At 37.6% G+C, this 20,681-nt stretch overlaps 2 protein-coding genes across 2 annotated transcripts; one reads left to right on the top strand and one right to left on the bottom strand.

The window, feature by feature from the left end:
* Nucleotides 1-604: 604 nt before the first annotated feature.
* LOC121980951 (E3 ubiquitin-protein ligase Os04g0590900-like) lies at nucleotides 605-1,932 on the top strand. Its single transcript, XM_042533235.1, has one exon. The coding sequence runs from the start codon at nucleotides 769-771 to the stop codon at nucleotides 1,771-1,773; it is 1,005 nt and encodes a 334-aa protein (XP_042389169.1). The 5' UTR covers nucleotides 605-768; the 3' UTR covers nucleotides 1,774-1,932.
* Nucleotides 1,933-2,049: 117 nt separating this feature from the next.
* Nucleotides 2,050-8,557, bottom strand: LOC121980950 (pyruvate kinase isozyme G, chloroplastic-like). The gene is made up of 12 exons (XM_042533234.1): nucleotides 8,181-8,557; nucleotides 7,515-7,766; nucleotides 6,608-6,773; nucleotides 4,808-4,942; nucleotides 4,583-4,693; nucleotides 4,389-4,477; nucleotides 4,195-4,257; nucleotides 3,235-3,410; nucleotides 3,018-3,120; nucleotides 2,742-2,914; nucleotides 2,531-2,639; nucleotides 2,050-2,440 (listed from the first exon to the last, which is right to left on the bottom strand). Exons 1-12 carry the CDS (start codon nucleotides 8,391-8,393, stop codon nucleotides 2,327-2,329), a joined length of 1,704 nt encoding a protein of 567 aa, XP_042389168.1. The 5' UTR covers nucleotides 8,394-8,557; the 3' UTR covers nucleotides 2,050-2,326.
* Nucleotides 8,558-20,681: the final 12,124 nt, after the last annotated feature.

The following is a 20,681-nucleotide window of genomic DNA, read 5'->3' as shown; positions in this document are numbered from 1 at the left end:
TTTAAACGGTTTAACACCCGACAATAAAATACAAATAAATAAATTATAAAGAATACTTTATCCTAACAAGATATTTTAAACACACTGAAAATTGACCTAAGACATATTTAAACAAACAAATATCAACTGCGTGGCCGTAATTTTACTTTGTCTATGTTCTATCATAATTTCCGAAGGAGAAAACAAAAGGAAAAGAAAAAACACAATAATTGCAAAACAACTCCATCTCATATTTGACATTTTTCCTACTCTATTTTATCATCGATGCCCTGGGACTATGGTAAGTGACATTAGGTTATCATCCAAACATCCGTAATTTAATTTTTAATTATAAAAAAAAATTAAATAGGACGCGCGACTTAAAGGATGTTGAGATTCTTGGTCGCTCATCGCGAATCCTTCCTGATTTATTTTGATGATCGATGAAAAAATTCTGTAAAATCACTAGTTAACTAGGCTAACTAGGTTTATTATCTTTTTTTTTATCATCTAACATATATCCTCGGAGCTTCTACATTTTCCGTCATAAGTCCTTCCCGATTTATCCACGATTGATGAAAAATTTTTCATAGGATCGGATCGGGCTTGACGTTATCCGGTCTTTAAGCATTGAGCACACATTTGATTCCTTCACACTTTTCTCACCCCTCTCCTCTATTAACAACCTCGTCGGAGCTCACGCTCCGCCAAACCCACAAAGATCTTATTTTGCAGTTCGATTCTTTCTCGCTCACTCCCTAATCAGTTCCTCCCTTCGAGCTCTCGTCAATGGCGTCCCAATCTTGGGTTCCCTACCTTCCCACTAGAGACTGCTTCATGGGCTTCTGCAGCGTCTACTGCCCTCAATGGTGCTACGTCCTTCTACCGCCGCCGCCTCCCCCTCTCGCCTCCTCCTCCGCCAATGCCTCCGCCATCTTCTTCGCCGCCATTGGCATCCTTGCCGGCGCCCTTCTCCTTCTCTGCTACCGTGCTTTCGCTTCCCACCACTGCCTCTGGCTCGACCGCTACTACCAGACTCGCTTCCCCGGCGATAACGCCGGCGGCCAGTCGACCTGGCCCAACGGACTCGACGAGGCCCTGATCCGCAAGATCGCGGTCCACGAGTACAGGCTGGGCGACGGGGCGGTCCATGGCACGGTTTGCGCCGTCTGCCTCAGCGAGTTCTTGGAGGCGGAGAGACTCCGCTTGCTCCCTAAGTGCGGCCACGCCTTCCATCTCCCCTGCATCGACGCCTGGTTGAGCTCGCGCTCCAATTGCCCTCTTTGCCGATCTAACATTGCGCCGCCTCTCCATCTGCCGCCGGCGCCGGAGGCCCTTGAGACGGAGCGCGGCAGGGAGGAAGAAGCATCACGCGCCGAGGAGGTGACGGTGAACATAGAAAACGAGATCAACGTCGATTGTGAAGAGACAACGCCGGCGCCAGAGGAGGCGGTCGACGCCATTGTCGAGGCGAGAGATGGGGATGAGGTTCGGTCCTTTTTGGTGAATGCCGACCGCATTCACATCGGCATTCACATCGGCGACGTGTTGAAAATGAAGATGGAGGATGAGATCGCGCAAGCAAAGAAGGGGGTGTGGATTGGCAGTGGCGGCGGCAGCTCGGGGCGGCGCCCGGCAGGGCAGCATAGGAAGAACAAGGGGTTGCATGGCGTGATGAGGCCAGTGGCGATGAAGAGGTCATGCACAAATGGGAAGCTCTGGTCCAATACCAAACACGTTGGAAAGGGAAGGAACGGAAGTCCACTGCAGGAAGAAGAAACTTCTTCCGAGTAGCCATATGAACCCGAATTCTTCTTCTTCTTTTGAGTTTGTTGCGTACAGTTGTTTCTTCTTCTTCTTCTTTTGAGTTTGTTGCGTACAGTCGTTTATCCTCTTTTATGACATGGCTCGGAAGGTTGTAGAAGTTAGTGACACTTTGTCGTTGCCCGTGACATTGCGTACTCCGTTGGCAATGAAGGAAGAGGGAGATGGAGAAAAAGGGTAAAAAAAAAAAACAGCCTAGAAATTAAACTACGACATTAAACTATTCAATTTCTCCGATCCTCCAAGTAAACACAGGAAAGAAAATATCAATATTTTTACGAAACAATCAATTCAAATAGTGTTTGCTGATTTAGATAGGAAGCGTAGAGAGGAATATTTCAAAATGATACTCAAGTTTTATTCTTAGAAAACAAAAAACTAAAATAGAAGTGGGTGCGTAGTCTTCCCGTCCGTACTTATACTGAAAGATCTCAAACGCGGTATAGCTATTACCTCCTAAAGTTGCATTTTAGCGTCACCTTAGACGAGAACTTGCCTCTTGCATTCAGATCAGCAGATTAGATCAGGCCTGGACACTGCGAACCTGAATTCGATGCGTCGACTCTTGCCTCCAAATGGAGTGAACTCCACTCTGAACCAGGGTTACATGTTCTTTATTGTTCAAGTGATCGTGATCCTGTTTCGACCAAAGCCAAGGTCATTAAACGAGAAAAGAAAGAAAGAGAAATCAAGGAGAGTCAAGCACGAGAATCAAAATCAGCAGTACCAGCAAGAATTTGATCGCCCTTGAGAATGTCTCTTCTGCGTCGTTAGTGAATTCCATGTGGATAGGCGTAACTCCGTGATACAACGACAGTCTCCGCTTCACTATTTCACTGCCAAATATGCATAAGAGTTAAGGTCTCATTTTGCGATGACCAATAAGGTACAGGAAGTTCATACAAACATAAGTGAGACGGTAACATGATGATGCTTACTTATTTGTGAATGCAAATATGGTAGATGATGGTCGGTAGTGGCTCAGAAGCACAGCCATGGATCCGGTTTGGGTGAAAACTATAATGGGAGTGCCTAGAGTGTTAGATATTGTTGTCGCATGGAAAGCAAACATCGCGCTTGTGTGGCCAGGGGAAGAATCTTCATTTACAGCCTTCAAAGCAAGAGAAGTATTGGATTTGCATCGTACGACTCCAGAATCAATTGTGAAATTAGTGTAAAGAAAGAGTTCATGCTGCGTTCTTAAAGATGGTTACCTGAAACATTTTAGCAGCTATAGGATCCCCCACAGTTTTCGATATTGACCATTCAGTTTTCAGTGCCACATCGTGCATTACTTTAACAGCTTTCAGTGGAAACCTAGAATCAAGGTTCAATTAATTTAGACAGGATACCCTTTTGTGGTTATACAAATCCATAAACAAATTGGCAAATGAAGAGAGCATAAGGACATAAAAGTGCATTCTGACTTACTTTCCATGTGCAGTCTCTCCGGACAGCATGATGGCATCTGCGCCTTCTCGAACTGCAATTGCTATGTCAGAAACTTCAGCTCGGGTCGGGGTTGGATGGTTTATCATGCTTTCTAACATATTTGTTGCTACAATTACTGGTTTTCTCATGCTTCTACATTTTCTAATTATCTCCTCCTGCAAAGTTGCATCGAAATTTTTTAAAGTTCCAAACATGTGTGGTAAGAGAACAAAGAAATATCAAAAGGAAGAGATTCAAAATCAACAAGTGTCTAAATTTCAATAGTTAAACCATAAAAAGCCATATATGACATGTTCCATTTCTGTCGAATGAAAATGCGTCATCTATATTCAGACATATCTCCAATGGTTAGAGCTCGAACTTTTTAATAATTTCAAATATGTCACCTCATATGTATAAACACCTGCTACTCTCTGCACGATCAAAAAAATCCTCATACAAACCTCAAACCTCATTGTTAATTAATTACTGGCTGCACTTACATTGTTAATTTTGAGAGAAAAAACCAGGATTGATTTTTACTACTGCTCTTGAACTAAAAACCTCATGGCCACAATGGTTTGAGAGCTTTTTTGTCCAGCTTTTTGGTTTTACAAACCTCTCAAAAAACCTTGCATTGGAGATGCTCTAACTAGATTAACTTTAATCCTGTTCTATGGACTTTCCAACAGACCAGAACTTTTCACCCCAAAATAAAAATTAAATGATATCATCGAAATCCTTTCTATTATAAAATATTAATAGATGGTATGAGAGTTCAACAATGCAATAGTAACCAATTGAGGATATCAGATCATCTTTAGCACATTACTAATTTTTGTTGTGATAATACATGAAACTTATGCACTCTCGTAGTCTCATTTAGCAGACATAGCTGAGATTTGATGCCTCAAACTAATAAAAGCAAAACTAAATAGATTTAGTAACTAAATGTTTCACCTGCAGCAAGGGAACATCCTCAATTGGAAGTTCCGCACCAAGGTCTCCACGAGCCACCATTGCCTACAATATTTCAAGATTATTATTTTTGGCAAAAATAAAGTATACTTTACAGAGTATCAATTCAAGTATATCCGTCCAATGATACTCTGTAAATTTTCTGCTAACTGTAGATGAACATCAAGATTCCTTACCCCATCTGAAGCCGATATAATTGAATCGAGATTTGGAATTGCATCAGCGCTTTCAATTTTGGGCATTATGTGTATATCAGCATTGTGACCTTGAAGGTAGCAAAAAAATTGGAAATTAAAAATATTGTGATCTATGAACAGTGATTGAATCTACAAAAAAAAACTTTGATTAAAGGCTAAACCTATAAATTTACTTTTTAGATAGTCTTTAAGTTCATGTAGCACTTTAGCATCTTTCACAAATGACACAGCATAAAAATCAACTTGGTTCTCCATGCCAAATTTAACATCTTCCCAATCCTTTTCTGTAGGAAGATCAAACTCAAAAAGTGATTAAATATACTTGTAAAAAAAATTCAGGATGGAAGAAAGAATTGTATAAATTCTTTGACAAGAGAAGCATACGAAGGGCAAAGTACCAGTAATGGATGGAAGTGTAGCACTCTTGCCCCTCACATTTAAGTGGCGTCTTGATTTGAGTTCTCCGCCGTCTATTACTTTGCATTTGACAGTGTCAGCAGTTTTTGATATCACAGATAACGACATCATTCCTCCTAAAAGATACCACAGGACTTACATTATACATGATGGTATACAAGAGCTAATACAGCAACAGCCATACACAAAACAATGAGAAAGTAGATGCTGTCTAACTGATAAAAAAAAGGAAGAAAGACTTGAAAATCCACTTTTTCATTCGTTGCAATTAAATGCACCATTGTCTTTTTTTTCAAATTCAAAAAGCAACAAAATTTTGCATATGGAATTGGACATCCTGACTAGGCAGTGTAGTTGATGCGGATGTACATCATGTTGGTGCAGATTGCACTAATAATCAAACTCAGATTTTGATATAGGACAAAGATTAAAGTTAGATTATATTGTGATCTAATCTTTTTACAAAGTGTGCAGGATATGAACTTGATAGGTTTAGAGGACCGAAATACCAGGCTGAAATCCAGCAAGGTTGATAGGTAGCATGAAGTCCAGATTAGTTGAGATGAGGAAGACCAGTTGGATTGACAACTGGGTGAAGTCCAGATTGGTTGAGATCTGGCCAATTGGGTTGACAACTAGCTGAAGTCCAGATTGGTTGAGATCTGATAGGAAGTCCTGGTGAGTTACAGGCCTGACATCAAGGAAGACAACGATTGGTAAGTGGAAGTAAGCAACTGGAGAAGAGATCCAGTGAGGGCGCATTAGCGTCGGTCTGACCTAGGGTTTCAACAAAACTCAAAGTCAGGACCGGGACGGCCAAATATATTACTCATTTTCATATTATTACTTGTTATGCTAACTTTATGATACAGGAAAGCAAAAGACTGAAAAAAAGGTTTCAGGCGTCCAGACTTGGTCCAAGTGCTCGGAGGTCCAAGCGCCCGGAGGTGGTCCAGGCGCCCGGGCAAGGGGTGAAGCTAGTGGGCGACCACGTGGTAGACGCTGAGTGGATGACACACGTCAGGATCCATATGTCAAGCACCTGGAGATGGATAAAAGTTTTAGAGACAAACTTTCGACAAGGAGCAGCCACGTCAGCACTCCAGGCGCCCGGTGCGCCCAGGGGTGGTCCGGGCGCCCGGGGTGGCCTATAAAAAGGACTTCGACCAATAGCTCCACAACATCACTCGCTCTAACTTTCGTACTCGCGCGTTGCTTCGAAAGGCTACACCAACAACCAACGCTCAAGCAATTTGTCAGTATTTTTATTTAACAATTCTTGTACTTAAATTTTGTAAACATTTTCGAACTTATAGTGATTGTCCAACAAAAGCACTTCACGAGTGCAAGCCTTAGAGTAGGAGTCGCCGAAGGCTCCGAACAAAGTAAAAAAGACTTGTGTTAGCGATTGTTTGTGTGTTCTCGTTTCTTTTTTTTCCGCTGCGTTGTTTTAACTAATTATTTTGAAAAAGTGACGAACGTTATTCACCCTACCTCCCCCTTAGCGTCTTTGCGATCCCACACATCCATCATAGGTCTTGATAAGATTGAATAAAGTGATGCAATCAAAAAGCTTTTTAATTACCGAGATGATCATCATCTTATAAACTAATTGCACTTTCAGATCATTTATAGAGGCATTTATACAAGGGCATATACATTTTATGGAACACATTTATTCAATCAAGGCATATACATTTTAAGAAATGCATTTATACAATCAAAGCATGGACATTTTAAGAAACATCTAAAAGCGAGAGTCATCTGAAAAGTATACTTACCATCAACCAAAAGAATGTCATCAACTTCAACATCATTAACAAAATCATCATAGTTTACACTGACAGTATCTCCTGAACTGACTCCTCTTTTGATAGTGAAATTGAACTCTTGCCCTTCGTTGAGCAAGATAGGCTGAACCACATCCCCACTTCTTACCTCAGGGCCCTGTATAGTGTATATGACTAGAGTATCAGATTAAGTATATGTACTTCTGTTTTATCTGTTCTTTCTCAGTTAGTAACCAAGGATATAGCTCATATAAGCTTTGTAATGCTTTTAATTTGGAGGAAACCTCCTTTCTCCTTAAAATATTAGTCATGCATTTCTTCAGTGGACGTCATTTTAAAGGTGAAACCAAATAAGAAAGCAGGATTACCATAACATGCCGGTGCTAGGAGAACCTCGTCACAAATTTTTATCAGTCTAATACAGAACTGCCACCATTATGCATATAAGTAGTATCCAATGTATGCCGGGAAAGGAATAAGTTATTGTGTAAGTTAATGAATCAGAAAAAAAAAATTGAAATCACATGACCATTAGAATTCTGAAAAAAAAATTAGGTTTTCAGCAAACAATGAAATTTATCACAAGTTCGTCCTGGTGCATGCTTGCAGGTAGTGTTGAAACAGTATGTTAAGAATAATATTCACCACGTCTATTATGCTGGAAAATTTAATTTAAGGCATCATACTGAGTGATATTCAGTTAAATAAGATGAAGCAACAACATTGACGGAAGCCTAAAGAGAAAACGAATCATAGACAAGAAAATACTAAGTGCATATTCTGCCAATGTACTAAGCTAAATCTCAAGAATATTAGATATAAACAATGTCAAGCATTTTAGAAATGCACCTTGCTAAGTCAACAGTAAGAGCTAAGTACTGTTCGCAGAGGCACATACCTTAGTATCTAGCATTATGGAAATAACGTTGTCCTTGGACTGAGCGTTGTATTCTTTTACCAAGTCAATGACCTTCTGATGTGATTCATGATCTCCATGGGACATATTAAGCCTTGCAACATTCATTCCCGCCTCTGCCAGTTTCCATATCATCTCACGTGTGTTACATGAAGGGCCAATTGTACAAACTATCTTTGTTTTCCTTTCAGAATTTGATGCTGTGACTGTCAACCTCTCATTCACTGTGTCTGGCTGAAGTTCACAAGAGTAATTTCTTTAGTTATTTTAGCCCATGAATTTACCACAACTTCATTTTTTTTTCACGTGAGTTTGAAATTCAAATCTTATAACAGCAACCCAAAGAATATGGAATTTTTTTTACCAGAAACAATTCACTGAACTGTAGGGGCTAAACTAACATAATTGAATCTGTACACTCCCACATTCTCAAGTCAGGAAGGTCAAAGAGCCATACGTATAAGAACCCAATAGAATATAAACAACTAATCCGATTAAAGTTCACCAATAAATACAAAATCGAATCCGACAATCAAACATCGCATTTAAAGCAGCAAAAAGATGGATTCACTACATCAATAAAATCTTAGAATTCGATCTTTTCAAATAAAATATTTAATTTCAAAGATTAAGGTCACTTCAACTCACCGGGTTGAGATGGTCAACGGAAACCCCAGAGTACTGCGCGTCTTCGCCCCTTTCCGCTATAGCCATCGATCTCACCGAAACCCGCCTGGATCGCAAACCCCATCCCATTCCAAAAGAACTCCGGATCCGAGCGGCAAGCCGTGACGAAGCCAGGTTGGAACGCTCCGGCATGCTCCGAACCGCCATACCGCCGATGTCCGCCACAATCGCCATGGGAGAGAAAAGCAGAGACAGGAGAAAGAAACGGCTACTGAAATCCTTATGCTAGAAGAGTGCGGCTGTAAAAATGTGGATCTGCGCTTTGTGGGCGATTGAATCGAGCCCCGCGTGTTGCAGCCAGGCACAAGCGACCAGACCTTGCGGCTTGAAGTAATAAACTCGTCGAGGAGAGATTGAACCCGCCGTTTATAGCTTCCTCCGTTAACGGATCGGGTTTTTTTGGTTAAAAGGATAATTTTATTCGATTCGATGAAATTAGAATCAGAATATTGTTTAAATTAATAGACCGTCCCTTAATCATTAGGAATACTTTTGATTTATTTTAATAATTGATGAAAATTTTTTATATGATTGAATTATTTTTTTATCAAAAATCTAAAAGATTAAGTTATATTTAGCAATTCATTTAAAGTTTTAAAGCCTACTAAATGCCTCCAAAAAATATGTTTATTTGCATATGGTCGCAAATTGAGCTTATCGGGTTCGAATTAATTGGTAGAGTGAGTTGACGAGGCCTTAAATGAATTAGTTGGAGCGACGCCGGGCTAACTCAAATACTGTCTTCTTATTCTCTTTCTCAATGTCTTGATCCAGAAAGGCGGCATCTGTTTCGTTCCTTCGCAGCGGAAGAAAGAGAACACGTTGCTATGATGAAGTCATTCGTAGTGTGAGGGCAAATTATGTGTGGCTGGAACGGTGTCCTGTGGCTCGAATGATATATCATTTATGAAATTGATAGGTTTCCGTGGCAGCGCGGGCATCGTTGGAACGTGGCAACGATGTTGGTGACGAACGTTTGACCCGCTGCTTCAAAAAGGAAAATACATATTCTTTTGATTTCTTCCTTCGGTGGAATTTATCACGTGTATGTCATTGGTTTGCCATTGACTTTTTCAAAGCCTTTTTACTTTAGTTGCTTGACATTTGACTGATGGATTTAATTGGACAACGAGGTGGTCACAGCTCAAATCAGACATAGCCTAAGTTCTACTACAAAGCATATGTTTCATGGAGGCGTAAGCAGCTAATATGTGTAAAACCTCAGCTTGCACAAGCAGACTCTCTTGCTTGCAAATAAACCATTTAAGAAGTGTTAGTGTGTGCACTTATGTGTTAAGACATTTCTTATATATTTTATGGATAATTATTTAATAAAGGTAAAAATTTATCATTAATTATTTATTTTTCTGTACGTATATGATTAATGATAAAGTCCCACAAATTAATGGGTATATTAATCTGAAAACAGTCCTTGATCGGATAGATATCTAGAGGGGGCATGAATATCTAGATCAACACTGAGTATGATTAGGTCAAGATAGACCGGAGGGATGGATATCCAAGTTATACTTGGGGGTGCCTTGAGTTTAGAGGTACACTGGACACGACCCACTCAAGAGGAGACCGCATATTAAGCATCATTGGTTATTCCTCTTATGAACGAGTGTAACTAATCTTTTGACTTGAGACCTTCATTTATTCTATGCGTGGAGTTATGTGCTTTGACACCGTTAAAAGCAGTCTTTAATCGGATTGTGATTAATACGGTAGTTGGGTGTATGACAAAACGTAGAGAGAATAGAGGATTCATCGCTCGTTTGGATTAGGAGTTAACATCCTGGCCGCTTGATAGAGATATTAGTGACTCAAAATCCATGGTCATGGGAGGAATGATTTATCATTCAGGAAGAGTCTATTATATCTTGGAAATCAAGTAAAACAATTAATTTGGTAATGATACATAATGTATCGAATTAATTGGGATGTAGGTTTTAGATGAAGAGATTGAATTACACAGTAATCGGTTCATAATGGTTTACAGTTTATGACTGATATTAATTTTATCACGTTGGGTGGCTAAAAACTGTTGCTAGACGGTTACCTTAGTCTGTGTATGGATTTACACTACCTTCGTATATAAAACTTAGAGGGTCGCACGCATAGCACGTAGACATGAACAAGAGTATCGGAAGCTAGTCGAGATCAAGATCAAATATGAATTTATTTGATACAAAGAAGAGAGAATTCGAATATTCATAATCATGATGATTAATGGAGAATTCGAAGAGTCATCATAATGATAATTAATGAAGAATTTGAAGAGTTATCATAATGAAGGTTATAAATGAAGAATTTATGGAGCCTATAACTCTTCATCTTTCTTATTAATGAAGATCATAAATGATGAATTAATTGAAAACTTAACTCTTCGTATTCCTTGGAAGCTATAAATAGCCATCCTCGGAAAGAATCAAAAAAAAAAAAAAAAAGATTTCATTCTCTCTATTTCTCCTTCGTCAACTTCGTCTTCCACCGGAAGAGATCGGTAGTGCTTCCAAGACTTTGTCGATCCAAGTGGCTAGCACCTAACGGATCGTATCAAGTTCGTGATCTAGTGCGTGTGGATACTGCTAGAGGAGTCACACGTGGGGCTCTTATCTGTCTATCTGTCTGTGATATCATTCACACCTATCGAGGACTCGAAGTATGTTTTATATTGTTTTTTGTGTAAAACTATATGTACCACGAAAGATCCATGATTCATTATAAGTCTTCCGCTGCGCTCCGAACCCAACAAGAGGAAAGAAGACAATAAAGTAGGGGAATTGGCAATAATTGATGAGAGCATACGCTCTTCATTGCTCAAAATTCAGTTAGAATAAGTCATTGACAAAGACATTAAGTAGGTTACTTGATCAAAGTCTCATTTGATCTGTAACCATCTACTTTACAGCGTTTGATGAGACTGATTTGAAGATCTTAAGTGACCATTTTCATAGACATCACGAATTGCTTGTGACCCATCACTCACCTTCAGTTATTTAAAAAATTACTCTCTGTAAAACTAAAAATAAGAACAACTAGTAAAGCACTAGTTGTTATAACGGTAACGGAATAACAACGAGAGGATGAGAAGAGGAAAAAGAGAGAATTCTTGTTACTTCTTACTAAAATGATGTTTACAACTCCCCATTTATAGGGTGAGTAGATATATTCAACATTAAAAGTAAATACATTTTAACCAAGAATCATATACATTGATTGCATTTGTAAGATATATTCATTTCATCTTTCACTTTAGATACATTCACTTAATTCATTGGTAAGATAGATTCAAATTTATGGTATCCAGGTACATTCATAATACTCCCCCTTGGATGTCATTTATAATATTGCTTCATTAAAAACCTTATCAGGAAACCAGTGGGAAAAACTATGATGATGAAAAGAATAGTACAATATAATTACTCCTCCTCTTTATCATATCGCTTTAGATCTTTCAATTTATGCATCCCAATATTGCGTACTAGTCTTTCAAATGTCAAAGTAGGCAAAGTCTTTGTAAAAAAATCGGCCAAATTATTCCATGAATGGATTTGTTCAACAACGATATCACTTCTCTCCTAAAGATCATGCGTAAACCCGAATTTTGGTGCTATGTGTTTCGTTCAATCGCCTTTAATGTAGTCTTCCTTTAGTTGAGCAATGCATGCAGCATTATCCTCACATAATGTCGTCAGGACATTCTTATTTAAGGGTAAAACATATGTCTCTCAAATGTGATATATTATAGATCTCAACCATATACATTCTCGACTTGCCTCATGAATTACTATGATCTCAGAATGGTTAGAAGATGAGGCAATAATCGTTTGCTTCATAGATCTCCAAGATATATATAGTTGTACTACTACATGTGAATACATAATCCATTTGAGATCTACCATTATAAGGGTCAGATAAATAACCAACATCATACCCACTCAATTCCGTTTTAGGCATATGAGGATAATATAATCCCATATTTATCGTACCTTGAAGATATCAAAATATATGTTTAATTTCATTCCAGTGTCTTCTTGTTGGAGAAGAGTTATATCTTGCTAATAAATTTATAACAAATGGTATCTCGGGTCTTGTATGACTGGTAAGATATCTTAGTGCTCCAATACCACTAAGATATGGTACTTCAAGACTAATAAAGTCTTCGTCATCCATTCGAGGTTGAAATGGATCTTTATTTACATCAAGAGACCTTACGGCCATTGGGCTACTCAATGGATGTATTTTATCCATATAAAACCTCTATAACATCTTTGATGTATAAGTTGTTTGATGAACAAATATTTCATTTGCTAATAAATTTATAGCAAATGTTATATTGGGTCTTGTATGACTCGCAAGATACATTAGTACTCCAATAACGCTAAGATATGGTACTTCAAGACCATTAAGTTGTTTGTCATTCATTCGAGGTCGAAATGGATCTTTATTTACATCAAGAGACCTTACGACCATTGGTTTACTCAATGGATGTGCTTTTATCCATATAAAATCTCTGTAACATCTTTGATGTATAAGCAGTTTAATGGACAAATATTCCATTTTCAAGGTGCTCAATATGCAAACCAAGATAGAGTTTTATTTTTTTTTTTTGAGATATTTCATCTCAAACTCTTTCTTTAGGTAATCTACCGTTTCAAAAAGTGCATTGGTAGTGGCAATAATGTTTAAGTCATCAACATATACTATAATTATAACAAATTTGGATCTGGATCTATGAATAAATACACATGAGCATATGAGATCATTTAGATATCCCTTTTTTAACAGATATTTACTAAAACGTTTATATCACATATATCTAGATTGTTTCAATCCATACAAAGATCTACATAACTTAATCAAGTATAATTCCCAGTGACCTAAATCATATGTCTCTGGTAGTTTGAATCCTTCAAGAAGTTTCATGTATATGTTATTATCAAGTGAGTCATACAAATATACTGCAACAACATCCATTAATCGCATTTCTAATCTTTTATGGTTTGTCAAACTTAACAAATATTAAAATGTTGTTGCATCCACTATGAGAGAATATGTCTCCTCATAATCAATATCAGGTCTCTAAGAGAAACCTTGAGCAACAAGTCGCGCCTAATATCTAACAATCTCATTTTTCTTATTTCATTTGTGCACAAAAACTGATTTATGATTGATCGATTTTTCACATTCTAGTGTATGAACTACAGGTCCAAAAACTTTATATTTTGTGAGTGATTTCAATTATGTATCAATCACATCTTTTCATTTAGGTCAATCATTTCTTTGTCTATATTCATTAACATACTTTGGTTCATTATCCTCATTATCTTTCACAATATTGCATGCAATATGATTTCATTTTGATTCCATCTTTTTCCAGTCATAGCATAATTTATAGAGATCTTTTGAATATAAGGTACCTGACATTCTTCTGAAATCATGTTATTAATGACGGGAGACTCTTCTAGAGTTATTACTTCCTCGTTTTGAGCCTTTGATTCATTAACAGACTTTAGTTCATGATCCTTATCATCTTTCACAATATCGCATGCAATATGATTTTATTTTGATTCCATCTTTTCCCAACTATAACATAATTTATTGCTTGATTATCAAATACTTGAGATTCTTTTGAAATCATGTTATCGATGACTGGTGACTCTTCCGGAGTTATTACTTCCTTATTTTGAGTCTTTGATTCTTTTATTTTACAAGAACATTTATCTTTAGAACCAATAGGTCTATCATGTTTCACTTGTAGTTTAGGCTCATTTGCAATTTTAGCTTGTTCTTCGGGGACATCAATTTTGATTGGAGCGTTAGCAGCTAGAATACATGATTTTGTCACTTTTTTTAAGTCAGTAAATGCATCTGGCACTTGATTGGATAAATTTTACAAGTAAATAATCTTTTGAACTTTCAGTTCACTTTGCTTTGTTCGAGAATCAAAATGAGATAATGATAACTCACACCAGAGAATTTCCTTTTCCAACTACTTATTTTCCCCTTTTAACGTTGGAAATGTCATTTTATCAAATTGATAATTGTCAAAACATGATGTAAATAAATCTCCTATCAATAGTTCTAGATATTTAACAATAGATGGAGATTCATATATATCCAACATAAATTTCCAACCTTCTTTCAAGACTCATCTTAGTGCATTGTGGTGGAGCAATTTGTTGGTGTAATTTGCACTAACAGTCCAACTCAGATTTTGATGAATGATAAGTGAGTTAAGTTAGGTCTTTATGTAATCTAATTGTTTTACCAAGTGTGCAGGAGTTGATGAGTCTGAAGAATCTGACACCAGGCTAAAATCCAGCTAAGTCTGAGGACCTGATATGTGATGTGAAGCCCAAATAAGTCAAAAACCGACCTGATATCTGACAGGAAGTCTGATTAGGTCCGCGGGACCTAACTATCGGCATAAGTCCAATTGGGTCTGCGGACTTAACAACTGGCATGAAGACCTGGTGGGTCAAGAGGCTAATCGACAGACTGCAAGTTGGTAAGTTAGGTAAGTCACTAGAGGAGAGTGACTCAGTAAGGACGCGTTTCAGTTGAGTGACAGTAGGCATCGGTCCAATATAGGTATATTTTGGATCCCTAAATTGAGACATTGACTAGTTTCTAGTCTAGAGAGAGCAAGAGCTAATTATTATTACTCATTATTATTGTGCTAACACTTGTTTTACATGTTATTATTTGGTTTATTAAACTAACATATTTTGCAGGGTAAAAAGAACACAAAAAGTCTCTGGTGAACAATATCCGAGGTGCCTTCAAGCATTGGAAGCCGCCTTGGCACTATTCCTGGAAGACGCCTTCGATGCATGGAAGGTGTCTTTCGCAGAATAAAATTTTGACCTCTTTGGCAATAAGGATCATCTTTTTTCAAGATCAAGTTTTACATGCTACAGGCGCCTTCAACCCTATGAAAGGTGCCTCTCATAGCCTTTATAAGAGCATCTCGACCAAGCTTTCAAAAACAACTCATATACAAGCTTCTACGCATCCAATTGAGGTTCTGATTGCTCTAGCTTCCTACTGCAACTCTGCTACAATGCTACTATGTCTGTCTACCACTGAGAAGCCACCCAAACACTGAGTTTGAGTCGACCGTCTCTGAAAAAGTGTTTGGTAACTTTAATTTTTGTACTTAATTATTACAAAGGGCAAGTGTAGTGTGTTGCACTTATTCCGACTTTCTTTTGTACTTGATTCCCTCTTCCGGCGGTTTTAAAAGATGTATTTTAGTGGATTATCCATCAATAGGTCTGTGGGACCTGGATTTTGGAGTAGGAGTCATCAAAGGCTCCGAACCAAATAAAACTGATTGTGTCTATCTCTGTTTTCTTACTTGTTTTTTTTTAATTTCTATGTTTTTCCGCTACGTACTTTGTTTTCAATATTGAAAAGAACAAGTTTTTCAAAACCACATGATTCACCCCGTCTCATCCAACACAATTGACATGTAAATCACGCATCCAAAAATTCTTAGATGAGAAATATTTAATTTCTGACTATTAATTAATTGTAAAGGGAAAATCTCATGATAACTCATAGGTCTTTTATGAATTAGTGCAGCTGCATGTAGAATATCATGTCTCCAAGCAAAAATTAGAAGTTTTGTCTTCATTAGTAAAGGTCTTGCAATTAATTGAAGATGTTTTATTAGTGACTATGTGAAGCTATTTTGTGTATGAACATGTGCTATAGGATGTTCAATATTTATTCCAATGGGCATACAATAATTATTAAAAGCATGTAAAGTAAATTCTCCAACATTATCGAGACGAATGTGTTGGTTGCTACTCGGAAAGCCTAGAGGTTCCATTGTACAAAAATTTTGTACAAAGATCTGAACCTTTTCCTAGCTACCATGTGTTCTTTTAAATTAAATTTTGGATCGCCTGCGGAACTTAACACGTTTGATCCAAAACTTAATCTATTTGTTCTTTTAGGTTTTGACTTGGGTCTCCTGCGGAACTTAACACGTTCGACCCAAATCACCTTAAGTTATTAATTCCATTAAATATTAATTTCCATAATTGGTTCCCAGTACTGACGTGGCGAGGCACACGGCCTTCTTGGATATGGGAGCAACCACCACCGACTAGACAAAACCTTTTATAGAAAGCTAATATTTAATTTCCTAAAATAACTTTAGGTTAACCAAAAAGAACAATCAAATCACAAGGGAAAAAAAACAAAACAAAAGAACACAACTTCGAAAAACATATTCGAAATACTAGAACGTAAGCCTCTTGTATTTGGTATTATTTCCAAAAATAACTAGTATGATGCGGAAAGAAAAATTACTAGTTATACCTTTTAGAAAAACCTCTTGATCTTCTACCGTATTCCTCTTCTAACCTCGGACGTTGTGTGGGCAACGATCTTCCGAGATGAGAACCACCAAGCACCTTCTTCTTCCTTGCAAGTTTCGGCCACCACAATTCTCCAAGAGAAGTAGAGGTCCGGCCACCACCACCAAGCTCCAAGGGATACAAGAAACAAAACCACCTTTCTCTCCTTCTTCTCCTAGCTAGAACTGGCCACCATCAAGAGCTCCAAGAAAGGTTGCCGCCGGCCATAAGAAGAAGAGAAGAGAGAGAAGCTAGGGCCGGCCACCAAGGAGGAAAAGAGAGGAGAAGAATAATTAGAGACATTCACCTTGAAGCCTCCTCTACCCCCTCTTTTATAATCCTTGGTCTTGGCAAATAAGGAAAATTTAATAAAAAACTTCCTTAATTCTTTTGCCATTAAAAAGGAAAATTTATTTAATTAAAAATAAATTTTCTTTTCTATTTGTAATGGCCGGCCACCTTAATCCCTTTAATCAAGGAAATTTTAATTCACACAAGAATTAAAACTTCCTTATTTGCTTTCGGAAATTTATAAAAATTTCTCAAATAATTTTTCCCTTCATGGTGGTTAATAAAAAGGAAATTTAATAAATTAAAATCTTTCTTTTAAACATGTGGATAAAAAGAAAGTTATCTCTAAAAAATTAAAATCTCTCTTAATCTACAAATAAGGAAAGATATCAAATCTTTTCTTAATCTTTTGTAGAAACTAATAAAAGAGAATATTTAATTTTTAAACTTCTCTTTTAAATTATTATCATGGTTAAAAAGGAAAGTTTTTCTTAAAAATAAAATCTCCTTTCAATCTACAAATAAGGAAAGATTTCAAATCTTTTCTTAATCTTTTGTAGAAAGCTTTAAAAGGAAAGATTTAATTTTTAAACTCTCTTTTAAAACTATGATATCCACATAAGAAATAATTTTAATAAAAAAATCCTTTTTAATATGATGTGGCCGGCCACCTAAGCTTGGGCTCCAAGCTATTGGCCGGCCACCTTTAGGCTTGGCCGGCCCTAAGCTTGAGCTTCAAGCTTAGCTTGGCCGGCCCCTATTGGTTGGGTAAGAAGGTGGGTATGTGGTGGGTATAAATCTCTATATACAAGAGGCTACGATAGGGACCGAGAGGAGGAATTGGTTTTGGTCTCCCGATAAAATTAAGCATCCCGTGTTCGCCCCGAACACACAACTTAATTTTATCAATAATAATTCATTCCACTAGAGAACTATTATTGAACTACCGCACCAATCCCAAATTACATTTTTGGGCTCCTTCTTATTATGAGTGTGTTAGTCTCCCTGTGTTTAAGATGTCAAATGTCCATTAATTAAGCGAGTTACTGACAACTCATTTAATTAATATCTTAGTCCAAGAGTAGTACCACTCAACCTTATCGTCATGTCGGACTAAGTCCACCTGCAGGGTTTAACATGACAATCCTTATGAGCTCCTCTTGAGGACATTATCATCCTAGTATCTCTAGGACACAGTTTCCTTCTATAATCAACAACACACACTATAAGTGATATCATTTCCCAACTTATCGGGCTTATTGATTCATCGAACTAAATCTCACCCATTGATAAATTAAAGAAATAAATATCAAATATATGTGATTGTTATTATATTAGGATTAAGAGCACATACTTCCATAATAACTGAGGTCTTTGTTCCTTTATAAAGTCAGTATAAAAGGAACGACATCAAATGGTCCTACTCAATACACTCTAAGTGTACTAGTGTAATTATATAGTTAAGATAAACTAATACCTAATTACACTACGACCTTCCAATGGTTTGTTCCTTTCCATCTTGGTCGTGAGCTACTGTTTATAATTTATAAGGAACCGATAACATGATCTTCTGTATGTGACACCACACAACATGTTATCTACAATATAAATTAATTGAGCAACTACATTTATCATAAATGTAGACATTTGACCAATGTGATTCTTATTTCTAGATAAATGTTTATACCAAAAGCTAGGCTTTTAGTATACACTCTAACAATCTCACACTTATACTAAAAGACTAAGCTGCCATATCTGCTGCCATACATCTGATTCCCATCCCTTCAACATGCCCATCAAAAGCTATTGCCTTAAGGACCTTAGTGAAAGGATCTATAGGTCATCACCTGATGCAATCTAGGCGGCAACAACTTTTCCTCGTTTATACGATTCCTCGTATTGGGTGGTACTTGCTCTCTATTGTGTTTACTTGCCTTATAGACTTATGGTTTCTTCGAGTTTGCTACTGCACCAACATTATTACAATAAATTGTAATAATCTTTGGACAAACTAGAAATCATATCTAAGTCTATCTTGAGGTTATTGAGTCATTCAGCTTTTATGGCTACCTCAGAGGCTTGCCATATAATAAGCTTCTATGGTGGAGTTCAGAAAAACACTTATGCTTATCACTCTTCCATAGTTATGACTTTACCTCCTAAAATAAACATAAAACCCCAAGGTTGACTTATTATTGTCCCTATCCGATTGGAAATTAAAATCCATGCAACCCACAAGGACTAAATTAACTGCCTTGTAAGCTAGCATATAATCTCTAGTGCCTCTAAGGTACTACAATATATGCTTTACTGCAGTCCACTGTCCTTGTCCAGGGTTACTTTGATATCTGCTAACTATGCCCTTGGCAAAACAGATTTCTGATCTCGTGCATAGCATACATTAGGCTTCCAACAGCCGTAGCATAAAGAACTGCCTTTATTTCCTTTATCTCCTTTGATGTCTATAGAGACATATCTTTAGATAAAGTTACTCCATCCTGAAAAGGTAAGAAACCTTTCTTGGAGTTTTGTATGCCTAAAACGAGCAAGGATTTTTCCGATGTATGAAGCTTGGGATAAGTAAAATATTCTTTTCTTGCGATCTCTTATTACTTTGATCTCAAGAATATATACATTCTCCCAAGTCCTTTATATCGAATTGTTTGGACAACCATACCCTTACTTCTGACAACATTTTGATATTGTTTCCAACTACCAAAAATATTATCTAAGTATAGTACAAGAAATACCACCACGTTTCCATCACATCTTTTGTATACACAAGACTTATCCGGTTACTAAATCCATAGATCTGGATTACTTTGATAAACCGGATGTTCCAAGACCTTGAAGCTTTGCCTCAGTCCATAGACCGATTGAGCTTACACACAAGATGCTCTTAGCCCTTTGTAATGAACCCTTCTGGTTGCTTTATATGGATGTTTTCTTCAACACTTCCATTAAGGAATGCTGTCTTGACATCCACTTGCCAAATAGATAAAAGAATCCAGATAGACTTAAGCATGGCTACCAGTGAAAATCTCACACGGCCGTGTGAATCTCACACGGCCGTGTCTTGATTTGAAGAAATCAGAGCAGATGCCTTACATGGCCGTGTGCATCTACACGGCCATGTGAGGTTTCCAGAGGCCAAGCAGGTGGTGGCCGTGTGCACCACACGACCGTGTAGCACTTCCAGAGAACAGTAGGGTCCTGGCCGTGTGGAGTCACACGGTCGTGCAGCTTTGGCAGAGAGGGAACTGGACATGGCCGTGTGAATCTCACACGGCCGTGTCGTGGGGCCGTGTGGCGCCCGATTTCCTCCTCTATTTAAACCTTCCTTCATGAATTGAAAGGGGATCTCTCCCCCTTTGGGAGAAGGCAAGATTTGGTGGTTTCCTCCCATTCTTGGGAGGATTTCTAAGGGAGATCTCGACGATTTCGACTCCGGAGCGAGGATTGGATCCGAAGACGAGGCTTCTTCGTAGATAAGTTTTCTCTTTCCCCCTCTTCTTGGTTTCTTGGATTGGGGATTTAAGAAATGCTTGTAATCTTTATTTCTTCGGGTTTTCTTCCTCGATTCATGGAGTAGATCTTGTATTCTAGGATTAAGGGAGTATTTGTATGATGGATTGATGTAATTTCTTATGGATTTGTCATTTTCTTGTTTCAATGACATTGTTTTACTTGTATCAATTAGATCTTGAATGATTAATGGTGATTTGTGCTTAATTCTCATTCTTGATTGATTGTTTGGATTTCTTGTGGACTTGGTAGAGATAAACTCTCACTC

Source organism: Zingiber officinale, chromosome 5A, assembly GCF_018446385.1.
Source record: "Zingiber officinale cultivar Zhangliang chromosome 5A, Zo_v1.1, whole genome shotgun sequence".
NCBI lineage: Eukaryota > Viridiplantae > Streptophyta > Magnoliopsida > Zingiberales > Zingiberaceae > Zingiber > Zingiber officinale.
This window is presented reverse-complemented; position numbering and strand designations above follow the sequence as displayed.

Coding starts and splice junctions, on each gene's coding strand:
- LOC121980951 (XM_042533235.1), top strand. CDS start 769: ATGGCGTCCCAATCTTGGGTTCCCTACCTTCCCACTAGAGACTGCTTC.
- LOC121980950 (XM_042533234.1), bottom strand. CDS start 8,393: ATGGCGATTGTGGCGGACATCGGCGGTATGGCGGTTCGGAGCATGCCG. Junction 7,767..8,180: donor CCGTTGACCATCTCAACCCG/GTGAGTTGAAGT, acceptor TGTGAACTTCAG/CCAGACACAGTGAATGAGAG. Junction 2,640..2,741: donor ATATTTGCATTCACAAATAA/GTAAGCATCATC, acceptor CATATTTGGCAG/TGAAATAGTGAAGCGGAGAC.